At 36.2% G+C, this 15,210-nt stretch overlaps 1 protein-coding gene across 1 annotated transcript in view; it reads right to left on the reverse strand.

The window, feature by feature from the left end:
* CCAR1 (cell division cycle and apoptosis regulator 1) overlaps window positions 1–15,210 on the reverse strand; it is a 52,788-nt gene continuing 37,578 nt past the window's right edge. The window contains exons 18-25 of the mRNA XM_024765529.1: window positions 11,892–12,131; window positions 11,391–11,502; window positions 4,357–4,439; window positions 3,788–3,934; window positions 2,819–2,939; window positions 2,405–2,590; window positions 1,649–1,854; window positions 1–352 (exon numbers count right to left, since the gene is read on the reverse strand). Coding sequence (XP_024621297.1) covers window positions 293–352; window positions 1,649–1,854; window positions 2,405–2,590; window positions 2,819–2,939; window positions 3,788–3,934; window positions 4,357–4,439; window positions 11,391–11,502; window positions 11,892–12,131 — 1,155 coding nt within the window. The 3' untranslated portion in view covers window positions 1–292. The remainder of the gene's footprint in view (window positions 353–1,648; window positions 1,855–2,404; window positions 2,591–2,818; window positions 2,940–3,787; window positions 3,935–4,356; window positions 4,440–11,390; window positions 11,503–11,891; window positions 12,132–15,210) is intronic.

The following is a 15,210-nucleotide window of genomic DNA, read 5'->3' on the forward strand; positions in this document are numbered from 1 at the left end:
GTCAATTAAACTGATGAACTTTATTGGGGTTAAAACTATAACAAAGTTCATCCTAAAACATTTTGCAATGCAAAATTATTTCACTCAAGGAGTGTTTAATAATTTGGATGCCAGGAATTACAAGCAATTTTCAAAAGCAAAGACTCTCACATTCATAAAACTTTATACATCATTTGAACTAACAGATATTTATACTACTAAAATCAAACATGCATCACTTTCAAACATTCTTGTATCATGATTTTATATATTACATTACTTATCAGCATTCTTCATCACTACATGTATTTTATCATACACTTGCACCATTCTCCTTGGATTTCTGATCTTTATCTTCATTCTTCACATTATCCTATAAAATACACAAAGGAAAAGTATATTTTATTAAATTCTCTTAAATGTAACTTTAAAAATAATAATCATTACTAAACAGAGATACTGCAGATAGCCCATTTCACCATCTATGGAAAATTGAACCGGGTGGGGGGAAGGGGAGAGTAGGAAAGAAATCTCTCAATTCTGTGCAGAATGACTTCTAGTATTCGAGAAAGCCATCTAAATCCTAAGAAATTAGAGGTTCTTAGGACTATATTACTAACAGCAGTATATTCCTTGCACTGTGGTTTTTCTTTTTTGTCTTCTTGTTCTCTGAGTGAGACCCAGGAGGTGGAAGGTCTCTCAATTACTGAAGTTAGTTTACAAGGGCACTGAGTTACTAGTTATTTTTGAGACAAAGAATACTAATAAATTAATTTTGATAGTGTCAAAAAGTTTCTCAACTCTGCCCAATAAATGGGTTTAAAAGAGAAGTGAATGGGGCTTCCCTGGTGGCACAGTAATGAGAGTCCGCCTGCCAGTACAGGGGACATGGGTTCGTGCCCCGGTCCAGGAAGATCCCACATGCCGCCAAGTGGCTGGGCCCATGAGCCATGTCCACTGAGCCTGCGCGTCCGGAGCCTGTGCTCCGCAACAGGAGAGGCCACAACAGTGAGAGGCCCGTGTACCACAAAAAAAAAAAAAAAAAAAAAAAGTGAATGGCTTTTCTTCTTCAAGTTCAAACTCAACCTCTGATTCTAAAAGAAATGCAAGTGAAACTTGCTTTTTAAGAAGTCTGCACACCAGGACTTCCCTGGTTGCGTAGTGGTTAGGAATCTACCTGCTAATGCAGAGGACACAGGTTTGATACCCGGTCTGGGAAGATCCCACATGCCGCAGAGCAACTTAGCCTGTGCACAACTACTGAAGTCCATGTGCTCTGCAACTACTGAGCCTGCGTGCTGCGACTACTGAACCCTGCACGCATAGGGCCCATGCTCCGCAATAAGAGAAGCCACCACACCACAATGAAGAGTAGCCCCCACTCGCCACAACTAGAGAAATCCCGCGCGCAGGAATGAAGACCCAATGCAGCCAAAAATAGTTAAAAAAAAAAAGTCTGGACACATAAATCATGTTGACATCTGAAGTAAGTTCTAGGAAAATACCATCTTTGGGGAATTGCTTTTGACTAATCTAATGAAGGACAGAATGCTACCACTATTTTCTGTTAGAAAAGCCACTAAGAGCTTAATAATATTAAATTTGCCAGAAATAGACTTTTTAGAAAAGGAATAAACTATGAAAATGTTGAATGTACAAAACAGCTAACCTTCTTAAGAACAGTGTGGATCTCATCCATTACTGTGGATAAGTTTCTGATTGTCTTATTCAGCTGGTTTTCAAATTGCAAATTCATGTTTTCTGAAATCTTTAAGTTTTCTTGTAACTGACTAAGGTCCTTTTTAACTTCTCTGAGTTCACCAGAGAGGTTTTTGTTGGAATTCTCCAAATTTAATATGGTTTTTTCATCTTCATCTGTCAAAAAACAAAACAAAACAAAACAAAACAAAACAAAACCAAATTCACCATCTTACCCTTTAAAATTTCCAATTTAACTCTGAGGTTAAAAATACTTAAGCTAGGAGAATAAACAGTGTATATAATTCTTTAAACTGGCCACAATTGTCAATTTTAATAGTTATAAAGCACACTATAATAACTCATTTCATTTAAATTAAGTTTTACCTAGTATTACTTCTAAATCCAAGTTCCATTTTAAGATAATTGTACAGACTAGAGAAAGTAGCAGAAACTAATGAAGACTAAGTGGAACTAGGGGAGGATTAAAAGGATGCAACAGAACAACAATCGAGCTTGAGAATGCACATGAAGATCTAAGATTAATTCTTATAAAGCTAAGCAATTTTATAACCTTTAACAGAAATGGTGAAAAGTAAACTTACATTATGTGTCTAGACTAAAACAAGGTATGGATATGCACGAGTATAGGTATGTATATACGTGTGTACACATATATATCCCAATAGAGTGTTAAAAGTACCTCATATCCAATGCTTTTCCTTACCTGTCTTTTCTTCTAGTAACTGCAGCTTCTGTTCCACTTCAGCTCGTACTTTTTCACTCTTTTCCAATTTTTGCAAGAGGCTTCCTACATCGACCATTGCACCATTATACACAATAAGGCCAACATTTTCTTCCATATCCTTTGATTCCTGTTTTACTATCGGTGTTGGAAGTAACAATCTGTTTCCTATAATATAAAAGAAACCATATTCTTTTGGCCACGCCACACAGCATGTGGGATCTTAGTTCCCTGACCAGGGATCGAACCCGTGCCTCCTGCAGGGGAAGCACGGAGTCTTAACCACTGGACTGCCAGGGAAGTCCCTAAAAGATACCATATTTTATTATGTTATTTTCTTCTTTAATTAATAATATGGTTATAAAATGGCATGATCTTAAAATAATATACTCAAACCTAGCATATCTTCCTGCAATGCTTCAGATTCTTCATGATTTTCTTCATCTTTTGAGGTGTCCGTTAATTTTCGGTAAAAGCAAGATTCACGGAGTACTACTTTATTAAGAAGCTTCTTTACCTGTTATTTAAAAAGATGAAAATAAGTTTTTGATTCTCCTTGAACATCAGTGTTCTAATTTTCACATATGATAAACATCAATGGCATCTCAGGTATCCACTACCACTCAATTAGAGCACTTACGCTTTTAACTGTCTTCTCTATAAACCTAAAATTAAATTATCACTTGAAAAAAATTGTCAAAAAAAGTCTGATAAAAACGTCAATACATAAAGTATACGTACAAACATGTTTATTAAAGCATAGCTTGTAATTCTAAAAAATGAAAGCCATTTAGCAACTGGGACTAGTTAAGGCAATAAAGGCACATCTATACCATGGAATACTAGGCAGTAATAAAAAGAACAAAATGGGTCTCCATTTTCATGGTAAAATGCCCATGATATATTATTAAATGAAAAAAAGTTGTCCATCAGTATGTTTAGAATGATTTCATGTGTTGTTTATAAAACTGGAACTATCATATATATATACATATGAGTTGCTTACAAAAGGATCTAGAAGTTTATATATTAGGCCAAAGGAGTGGAACTAGAGGAAGAGACTTTTAACTTCTTTTACTTTATTTATTTCAGTATTGCTTAACTGTATTACTATAAGCCTGTATTGCTTTTTTTAAAAATTTATTTATTTATTTTGCATCACTGGGTCTTAGTTGTGGCATGTGGGATCTAGTTCCCTGACCAGAGATCGAACCCGGGTCCCCTGCATTGGGAGCACAGAGTCTTAGCCACTGGACCACCAGGGAAGTCCCTGTATTGCTTTTATATTTCAAAAAGTCAAAGGTACTAAAAAGACCAAGTTACTTAAACATGCTTTTAATTTTAAATATTCACGAGATAGATTACCTGAGCCCGAGAAAGATGCAGTCCAAGAGTATAAAGTATTTCTTCCAAATCCTTTTCAAGAAGGTAACCACAATGGCTTTGATCAAAATAAACAAATGCCATTAACAGATCTCTGTTAATTGTGATCATCTGAGTCTTTTCTTTTTCCTAAAGAAAATGCAGAAGATACAGTACATAATTTTTACCCCTGATAAGTGAGAAAATTAGACTGTGTCCATATAATACCAAAAAATACCAAAAATCTGCAAACATCTTTACCTCATCTTAGCTAAAATGAATTGATCTGATTTATGTATAGAGAAGAAAGAAGTAAGACATACTGATTATCTGATAAAACCACAAATACCAAAATACAACCGACTGAATTCTGATGAGTGGTAATATATAGATATACAAGGATCAATAAAGTTCATCACTTAGTTATGTTTAATAATAAGTCTGGATTATGTAAGAAATGGAAATTATCATATTATAAAAAATACAGTATTATACAGAAACGTCACATCACTGTGTTGTACACATTAAACATAATAATGTATGTCAAACATACTTCAGTATTTAATACATACCTTATCTTTAGAGGGCCTCTCCTTGCAGTATCTGTTAATATCTCTTTTGTCATCTCGTTTGTTTATTTCTTCCTCATCCCGATCTATAAAATAAATACAACAGCAGCAAAAGACTCATTAATAGATAAAATTTCAACAACTGTACAGATTGAAAATACTTTTCTATTACTGATCAGTTTTCAAAAGATTAAAAAAACAAAGAAATATTATACGACTAAAAACAGTTTGGATTTTATAAGAAAATTATAAAGAATAAGAACAGGAAGAAATTTATAAAGAAACTACAGAGAAGAAAAAAATGGACTTTACTGATTCAAATACAAGGATTCAATTCAATAAATATTTGGGGGAATTAGTTCCCAAACATGAATGAATTTTATACAAAAAATTGAAACATAAATTTAAACAAAACAGGGCAGAGAATATTTACTACAAGATAAAAGGAAAAACAGCCAATATAGTAAAACTAACTGCAGATGAATTATTGCAAAATAAAACTACATATGAGAATTGAAATATTCTTAATAAGAAAGACCTAACACCCAGATTTACTGACACTAATGTATGTGTCCTTTGATAAAAGATAGGAAATTTGGGCTTCCCTGGTGGCACAGTGGTTCAGAATCTGCCTGCCAATGCAGGGGACACGAGTTCGAGCCCTGGTCCAGGAAGATCCCACATGCCACGGAGCAACTAAGCCCATGTGCCACAACTACCGAGCCTGCGCTCTGGAGCCCACATGCCACAACCACTGAGCTCACGTGCCACAACTACTGAAGCCCACACGCCTAGAGCGCATGCTCTGCAACAAGAAGCCACTGCAATGAGAAGCCCGCGCACCGCAAAGAGTAGCCCCTGCTCGCTGCAACTAGAGAAAGTCCGTGCACAGCAACGAAGACCCAGCGCAGCCAAAAATAAATAAAATAAATTTTAAAAAAAGATAGGAAATTCGATAAATTATTCTTAATAAATAAACAGAAAACTGACAAAAAGTAAACTCCTTTCTCTTACCTATCCATAAGCTACCCAGTTCCTGAAGACCTCAGCCATCGCCCTCAGGTCAAGCACCATTAACAGCTTGTTATTCAACTAATACTGAAGAATAAATCTGTTATGGGTTCAACTGTTATCCCCTGAAGTTCCAAAGCTGAGGTCCTAAGCCCCTAGTAGTTCAGAATGTTGCCTTATTTGGAGAAAGGGTCTATCTATACAGAGATAATCAAGTTAAAATGAGGTTATTAGAGCGAGCTCTAATACAATGACTGCTGTCTTTAAAGAAAGGGGAAATTTAGACACAGACACATGCAGATAGAACATGATGTGACAATACAGGGAAAAGATGCCCATCTACAAGAGCTGAGGAGAGCTGCTTGGAACAGACCCTACCTCCCAGCCCCCAGAAGAAACCAACCCTGCTAACTCCTTCATCTCAGACTTGGCCTTCAGAACTGTGAAGACAGTAAATTTCTATTGTTTGAGCTAAACAGTTTGAGGTACCTTTCATGGTAGCCCTAGTGAACTAATACATCATCCTTTCATGAATTATATACAACTAAACAGCTTTTTTGTCGATATTTAATGATCTGTCAACAATTTTAAGAGAAATTTTGTTTCTAGAGGCTTCTGGATCTCTCAAATGGATCTCCATCAGAAAGCCCGGAGTAACAAAGGGTTTCTTGATAAAATAGGAGATACAGTAAACACTAGGAGTTAATTAGCGCTTGAGATATTACACAGCATAAATTTATAATATTTCACACTATATTCCCTTCTTCTTATTTTTTTTTTTGTGGTACGCGGACCTCTCACTGTTGTGGCCTCTCCCATTGCAGAGCACAGGCTCCGGACGCGCAGGCTCAGCAGCCATGGCTCACGGGCCTAGCCGCTCCGCAGCATGCGGGATCTTCCCGGACCGGGGCACGAACCCGTGTCCCCTGCATCAGCAGGCAGACTCTCAACCACTGCGCCACCAGGGAAGCCCTATATTCCCTTCTTGAACATCCACAACATACATAAGCAGCTAAGAAATTCTGTAGTAAAACATGCAGACCTTTGCTTAGCCCAAGTTTCCCAAATTTATTTGACCCCAGTATACTTTATTAACCTTAATACCTGTTAATATTTTGGAACACTCTGGGAAAGACTGCTTTAGGTGAGAAGTTGTACGCGAATAGTAACAATATAGAGAAAACTTTATATTAAATAGAATATACATGATAAAACACACATGAACCTTGATAACATTATGCTAAGTGAAAAGAAGCCAGTCACAAAAGATTGCATACTGCATGATTCTATTTATATATATGAAATGTCCAGAATATCTACAGAGATGGAAAGCTGACTAGTGCTTGCCTAGGGCTGAGGAGATGGGAGGGAAATGGGACTGACTGCTAATGAGTACGGGATTTCTTTTTGTGGAAATGAAAATGTTCTAAAATTGACTGTGGTGATGGATGGATATGTTAAAAACCAGTGAGTTGGGACTTCCCTGGTGGTTTAGTGGCTAAGACTCCATGCTCCTGATGCACGGGGCTTGGGTTCGATCCCTGGTTAGGGAACTAGATCCCACATGCCGCAACTAAGAGTTCTCAAGCTGCAACTAAAAAGATCCTGCATGCTGCAACTAAAAGATTCTGCATGCGGCAACGAAGACCCCACGTGCCACACCTAAGACCGGCGTACCACCAAAATACATATTAAAACAAAACAAAAACAAAAAAAACTGAGCTGTATACTTTTAAATGGGTGAACTGGTTGATATGTGAATTATATCTCAAGTTGTTATTAAAAAAAGGAAATAGACAAATGTTCTAAAACTGGATTGTAGTGATGGTTTCACAATTCTATGAAGTTACTAGGAATTATTAAATTGTTAAATTATTAAACTAAATTATATACACTTAAAATGGGTGAGTTTGTGATATGTATTGGAACAGAAATAAACTGTTTTAAAGAAAGAGATAATATGTCCTTGGAACCTAATTATTTATATATATATAAAATACAGTACAGAGTGGTTCAGCTGCTTTATAGTTTTATTATCATGGGTAAATTGATTTAGTGCTAAGAGCCTCAGATTCCTCAGTTAAGAAATGGTTAAGAAACCTCTCCTTTCATTTATTCACATTTTACAGACACGACCCAGCTTATTTTGAGTATTTAACTTGAAAGGTGTCACTTGAAACCATCTCCCCTGAAACCTATATTTTTAAAGTATTTTTTAAAAAATCCAGGGACTTCCCTGGTGGTCCAGTAGTTAAGATTCCACGCTCCCAGTGCAGCGGGCACGGGTTCCATCTCTGGTCGAGGAACTAAGACCCCAAATGCCGCACAGCACGGCTGAAAAAACAATCCAAGTAATCCTTGCTCATCTTGGAACATGCTGTCTATGTCTATAAAAACCATTTGGTAATCTTTTTCCGCATCACTATCCTCTAACTTCTTTTTCAATGACTGCACAGAATTTAATTGCATGTCTATGTCAAAATGCATTTAAATAATTCCCTATTGTTGAATATTAAGACTGATTTTAGTTTTTTATTTTATAAATAATTATGAAATAAATATTCGTGTTGGTATTTGAAAGGATATGGTTAATTAACATTTCCAAACTTCTGTCCAGAGAAGATGCAACAATTTAAACTCACCCCAAGAGTGAAAGTAATCTTCTCTTTACCCCTGTTAAACTGATGTTACCTTTTATTAGAAACTTAAGTTTCATCAATTTGACAGGTAAAAATTAGACCCTCACTGTTATTTGCTCCTCTGATTACTAAGAAGATTCAACACCATTTTAGACATTAACTGGCACTATACACACACACACACACACACACACACACACATACATATATATATATATATATATATATATATATTTTACCCACAAATTCTATTTTTCCATGAGGAAAAAAGTGGTCTTCTGGAAACTTGATTGGATAATGAGATGCAAAGTATGGGGAAAAATGATAACATAAGCAAGCATCAATTGGAATTCCAAGGAAACCAAAAAAACCCCAAAACTATAATCATACCACCCTACTTGGCTTTGCAGTTTATGGTATTAGTTCAACAAATATCTATTTAGAGCCTATTTGGATATTTAGGCTGTTCTAGGAACTTCCAATATATATCAGCAAAGAAAATAAAGAAAAATCTCTTTCTTATTAAGAGCTTATATTCAGGTGGAAAGAAGACAGACAATAAGTAAACTAAGTAAACAGTAGACTAGGTTATAAGTTCTATAAGTAGAAGGGGATAAGGAGGCATCAGGAATGTGCACTTTGGTGGGGGTGGGGAGGAGACTGCAATTTTAAATAGGGTGCAGAATAGACCTCCCTGAGAAAGCGATAGCTGAACAGAGACTGAAGGTGTTGAGGGAGTCAGCAAGGTGGGTCTCTAGGAGAGCATGCAGGCAGAAGGAACTGCCAATGCAAAGGTCTTAACACAGGAACATATATAATGGGTTCAAGGAGGTCCCAGTGACTGAGGTGCAATGAACAAGTGCAAAGAGTTGTAAGACACAAAATTAAAGACTTGATATGGTAGGGTCTTAGAGGTCATTGTAAACACTGTGGCTTTTATCAGAGAGTGAAATGGAGAGCAACTGTAAGAATTTGAACAAATAAATGACTTAAATTATACAAAGGTTATTCTGGCAACTGTACTGAAAAGAGACTTTAGAGGAAGGGGATAGGCAGGGAAACCAGTATAAGGGGCTATTAAAATAATCCAGGCAAGAAACAGCATGGGTTGGATTAAGGTTAGATAAGTGACGCTGCAGAGAAATGGTCTGATTCTGGTTATATTTTGAAGATAGAGGCAATATGACCTCCTGATAGACTGGAAATGGAATATGACAGAGAGAGAGAGAGAGAGAGAGAGAGAGAGAGAGAGTCAAGGATGACTCCTAGATTTTAGCTTGAACAACTCTAAGGATGGGATTGCCATCAAAAGAGGTGGGGAAGGCAGAAGGTAGAGGATTTTTTTGTTTGTTTTCTTTATGGTGAAAAGGAAAAGCAGGAGTTCAGGTTTAGACATGTTTATCTTGAAATGTCAGATAGCTTAAGTGGAGATGACAAATAGGCAGCTGATATAGAAGAATAAGAGAAGTCTGACTTGAGATATAAATTTGAGAACTGTCAGTACATGCAGATTGTACTTAAAGTTGGGAGAATGGAAGAGACCACCACTAAGGCAGTTATATGGTAGAAAAGGAATAAAGAAGACAACTAAGGGATGAGAGCTAGGACATTCTGACATAAAATAATGAGAACACTGTTCAGTGATTTAACAAAAGCAGTGATAAAACAATACTGGGAGGATGGGGGAGAGAAAATGGGACTGTAAAAAAGGCTAATCTTGGTACTTTCCTGGTGGTGCTGCAGTTAAGAATCCTCCTGCCAACGCGGGGAGATGGGTTTGAGCCCTGATCCGGGAAGATCCTACATGCCTCAGAGCAGCTAAGCCAGTGTGTCACAACTACTGAGTCTGCACTCTAGAGCCCTCGAGCCACAACTACTGAGCCCACGTGCTGCAACTACTGAAGCCCACGTGCCTAGAGCCCGTGCTCCACAAAGTGGGAAGCCACCACAATGAGAAGCCCGTGCACTACAATGAAGAGTAGCCCCTCTCATCGCAACTAGAGAAAGCCCACGCGCAGCAACGAAGAGCCAACACAGCCAAAAAAACCGAAAAAAGGGCTAATCTTCATTGAGCAGAGCAGGTAATGAAGATAAAATAAATACTGATATATGCATATTATATCACTGCTACTGAATTATTAGAACAATTAAGAGTACACATTAGATGGCATCAATAGATGGTGTATGACATTATTGTTAATTTTCTTAGGGGTGATTATGGAATTGTGATTAAGAGAATGTATTTTCTTAGGCAAGTTGAAGAATTCCTACTTTCAAATGGATCAGAAACATACACATGCAAACACACAGACAACACAAATAAGATAAAATATTAACTACTGAATCAACTGCGGGATATAGGGTATTCAATGCACTATTCTCTCAACTTCTTTTATGTCTGAGTATTTTCATCAATTAGAAGAAAAATAAAATGCTGCGGTAGAAAGAAAAAATGTAGAGGCAAACCAAGAACACCTTAAGTAGTAATAATCCTCAAAGATATGTACTACCAAAACAAAAAAACTCTTATGAGTTTGTCACCTCAAAAAAAAATTTTGGGGGCTTCCCTGGTGGCACAGTGGTTGAGAGTCCGCCTGCCGATGCAGGGGACACAGGTTCGTGCCCCGGTCTGGGAAGATCCTGCATGCCGCAGAGCAACTAGGCCCGTGAGCCACAACTACTGAGCTTGCGCGTCTGGAACTTGTGCTCCACAACAAGAGAAGCTGCGACAGTGAGAGGCCCGCGCACCGCGATGAAGAGTGGCCCCGGCTCGCCGCAACTAGAGAAAGCACACGTACAGAAACGAAGACCCAACACAGCCATAAATAAATAAATAAATAATAATAAAAAAAGTCCCAAATCTACATGGAAACTGACAGGTACTCAGTGGTACTCCATAAGTACTTTAGGGCTGGCATCTATGACTAGTAAAGTATTTTGAATATCATTACTACTGGTAAGTTTGTTATTTAAAACATAGGTGATAGGTATACAGGTACTTATTATTATTAGTCTTTAAACTCTATATGCTATATGTACTCTTTTGCTTGTATGATAGTCTTCATAATTAATTAGTTTTCTAAAGAAGATTATATTCTATGAAACAAGGAAGACGATTATACCTTTTCATGACACATTTTAACACCACGTTTGGGAAATTTTTTCCCCTCAAGTTGAGTTACCATTAATTATATATGGAACATATGATAGTTAAAAATAACATTTCTTAAAACAATCCTCTCACCTAAAAATTAGTAAAATACTTAATTTCACTAGAGAATATTTTACTGTTTCTAGTCTAAAAAATAATTATAGATTTCAGTGATACAGAGTCCCCAAACAAAAATTGTATTTTTCATCCTAAGGGAAAATAAATTGGAATCATACCATCTTCTTCATCCTCAGCTTCTTCTGCTTCCATTGGATCATATTCATCTTGATTATTATCTTCTTCAGTTTCATCATCATCTTTAGAATCATCTTTTCTTTTATCTTCTTTCTGTAATTTAAAATGTCTTAAAATTAAGCAAGATCTCACCAAACATCAAATGACTAAAAGAAAAACATTAAATTGACTAAATCTACTTGAAATAGTATCACATTATAAATATCTTGTAACAATAATATACTTTAAGAATAAACTACCATTCACAATTTACATAAATCAAACCATCATGCTATATACCTTAAAGAATAAAGTACCAGAAAACTAGTTATAGATGCTTATATAGGCTTAATTCAAAGACTTAAATTTCTAATAATACACTAAAAGTTTTTAGTTTGGCCTTTACATTTTACTATTCTGATGGAATTCATTGTTATGTGTTACACTCCAGAAGACTAATTAGAAACTAAACCCGGCTGCTGGTCCTGGAAATATTTACAGACCTTCCTTTCATCTCTATCTTCTTTTTTATCTTTATCATCGCCTGATTTTCTCCTTTTGGGTTTTGGCTCCTCAGTTTCATCATCTCTTTCTTCTTTTTTATCTTTTCTCTCATCTTTTTTGCTTTTCTTTTCCTTTTCTTTTTTATCCTCTTTCTCAGGAAGAGACAATAATGATTTGTATATTCTGACGCCAAAATCTCTTTGAAGCATTTCATTGAAAAGCTCTGCAAATAATGAAACCTATAAAAAGACAAACAGTAACCCAGCCAACTTTAATAGAAATATTGAAAAAATCCAGCAAATCAGTAATTTATCAAATGATAATCTGTCACATCTGACAATTAATGTGCAGTAACAATAAAATTATAATAATTGATGTCAATGATGCTGAGTAGCCTCAAAATCCTCAAAAACTCTCCTGAAGATATAAATACTATGTTTGGTATACTTTGGGCCAAATATTACAAAAAATAATAACTGCATTACTTTATCATATACATTTATCATGAGGTGGACTCAACAAGTTTTTATGAAATGCCTACTATGTACCAGGGACTGTTCTTGGCACTGGGGATACAGCAGTGAAGAAAGCAGATAAAAATCCCAACTCTCATAAGCTAACAATCTAGTGGGACAAAGTGTGGAATAATCAAATCAACATTGAATTATAAGAAAAACAAGCAGGATAAGAGCACAGAGAGTAACAAGGGAGTGTAGCCAGAGATGGCCTTTTTGATCAAGTGACGTTTGAAAAGTGATGTGAGGGCAGCAAGGGGAATGAGCCATTAAATAGATACCCAGAAGAGCATGCCACGCAGGGGAAACCAAATCAAACTCTTGAGTAGGGAGTAAGCATTATTACTATGCAAGGATCCAGGGATAATGAGCTTTAATATATTCATGAACCTAAAATTATATACTAAATATCCTATGTAAATATATCTTTTTTTCTTTCTTTCTTTTGGCCATGCCGCATGGCTTGTAGGTTATCTTAACTCCCCGACCAGGGATTGAACCTGGACCCAGGCAGTGAAAGCACTGAGTCCTAACCACTGGACTGCCAGGGAATTCCCTATGTAAATATATCTAAGAAAATTGCATTCAACAGATTAAAAGGGTCTAGAACTTGAAATAGTTACAACAGTTCTAAAATATGTAATTTTTGGCAATGTGTTCAGTATAATTGGTAAAACACTTCAATCAGACTATCTTCCTGATCAGAAAGAAATATACAATGTATTAAAACTATAATTGATCTTACAATCTATTTTTCTTTCATTCATGCCATCTTTATACATTTTAAATAAAAAGAAATCTATTATCAGTAAAATGACCATTAAGATGTTGAGAATTCTTTTCTCTTAATTATTAATGTAAAAATTAAATAAAATCTCCATTTGTGTAAGTAAATAGCAAGAGTCACATATTTTTCTTAGACTTTTCTATCTTCTATTACTCAAATAAAAAGCAATTAAGGGACTTCCTTGGTGGTGCAGTGGTTAAGAATCCACCTGCCAATGCAGGGGACAAGGTTTCGATCCCAGGTCCGGGAAGATCCCACATGCCGCGGAGCAACCAAGCCTGTGCACCACAACTACTGAGCCTGTGCTCTAGAGCCCGCAAGCCACAACTACTGAGCTCATGTGCCACAACTACTGAAGCCTGTGCGCCTAGAGCCTGTGCTCTGCAACAAGAGAAGCCCCCGCTCGCCACAACTAGAGAAAGCCCATGTGCACCAATGAAAACCCAATGCAGCCAAAAATAAATAAATAATCAAAAAACAAAAAAGCAGTTAAAATGTGTTAGCTTGGAAGAAACCTAGAGAAGTAACTAGAAGCTAAGTATTAATTCTACATCTCTTTTCATCTACAAGCAGTGAAAGACAAAGATACACCTAGCATTAGATCAGTAAAAAATTTATTTATTATTGATATACGGTTTTTCTCAGTAATAATTTCTTTTAAATTCATATACCAAAATGACTTACATTCTAATGACAGATTAAAAGGAAACTAACCAAGGGGGTATGTTAGGTGGAGAGGAAGAAAAATAAAGGATCATTCTGCTAGCAGAGGGCTGTTCCTAAATCACCTTGTTTCCACTGAACAGCATTAATTTGGCATTCTCTTACAGCATCCGTTAGATATACAGTATATACTTTTTAAGCAGTAATACCAAAGACTATTTTTTTTCATTTATTTACTTCTTGAATGATTACTACATGATAGGCACTGTTAAGAGTTAAATTTATGGCAATTGGTAATAAAAATAAAATCACATTGTATATAATGTTTAAGGTCACTGGCTTACAGGAATTATCAATGTTTCAAAAAATATAAATATGTTAATATTGTAACATAGTTTATTTCAAAACCAATAAACATGCATTTCATGTTTATTTATTTATTTTTTTTTCCCTTTTTTTTTTTTCTTTTTATGCTGTACGCGGGCCTCTCACTGTTGTGGCCTCTCCCGTTGCGGAGCACAGACTCCGGACGCGCAGGCTCAGCGGCCATGGCTCATGGGCCCAGCCGCTCCGCGGCATGTGGGATCCTCCCGGACCGGGGCACGAACCCGCGTCCCCTGCATCGGCAGGCGGACTCTCAACCACTGCGCCACCAGGGAAGCCCTCATGTTTATTAATTGCCTCAGTAGTCCTCTATATTTGTTTGCAAATGTCTCTAGTCGAAGCACTTCATTTTTATCTTACCATCTGGTGAACAATGCCTCCTGGGTCAAGTAGGTATGATTGATTTTTACAGTATAATTTATCAAATAACACAATGTGAGACATGTTGATAAGATACAATAATTGAACACAATTATAATTTTGTACAGGCTATTTACAAAACTGATATTTGGGGATATTTTACATTGTTTTGTTTAAAGAATGAAGCAATCACTTACTTAGGGATGAAAGTGCATTTCAACTGTTTTGAAAAATGACATGAACTGTTTGTTGTAAAGCTATTCTAAAGTAATGGTACAAAGAAACAGATTCATGTTGAAAATATAAACATCAATTATTTTATCTTACACCTAAATCAATCACAAGTAAAAGTTTCAATCCCACTAAATGGTATTTTAATTCTAGAGTAAATAATAAAGTGCTACCACATTCCCAAGAGAAGCAATTAGAGATTATTGTATCGTATGTCTCCCAATATCCTGATAAAAGAACACACCACTACACCACTACTTGTGATGTAGTCTTGGGAAAAAAATAATTGAACCTGAACCGGATTGAGACTTTAGGTCCAAATATCAATTTATGGGAAATAGAGAGGCCAGAAGAACATTTAAACCATATCACAGGAAT

Source organism: Neophocaena asiaeorientalis, unplaced genomic scaffold (assembly GCF_003031525.2).
Source record: "Neophocaena asiaeorientalis asiaeorientalis breed wild unplaced genomic scaffold, Neophocaena_asiaeorientalis_V1.1 scaffold31, whole genome shotgun sequence".
Classification (NCBI taxonomy): Eukaryota; Metazoa; Chordata; class Mammalia; order Artiodactyla; family Phocoenidae; genus Neophocaena; species Neophocaena asiaeorientalis.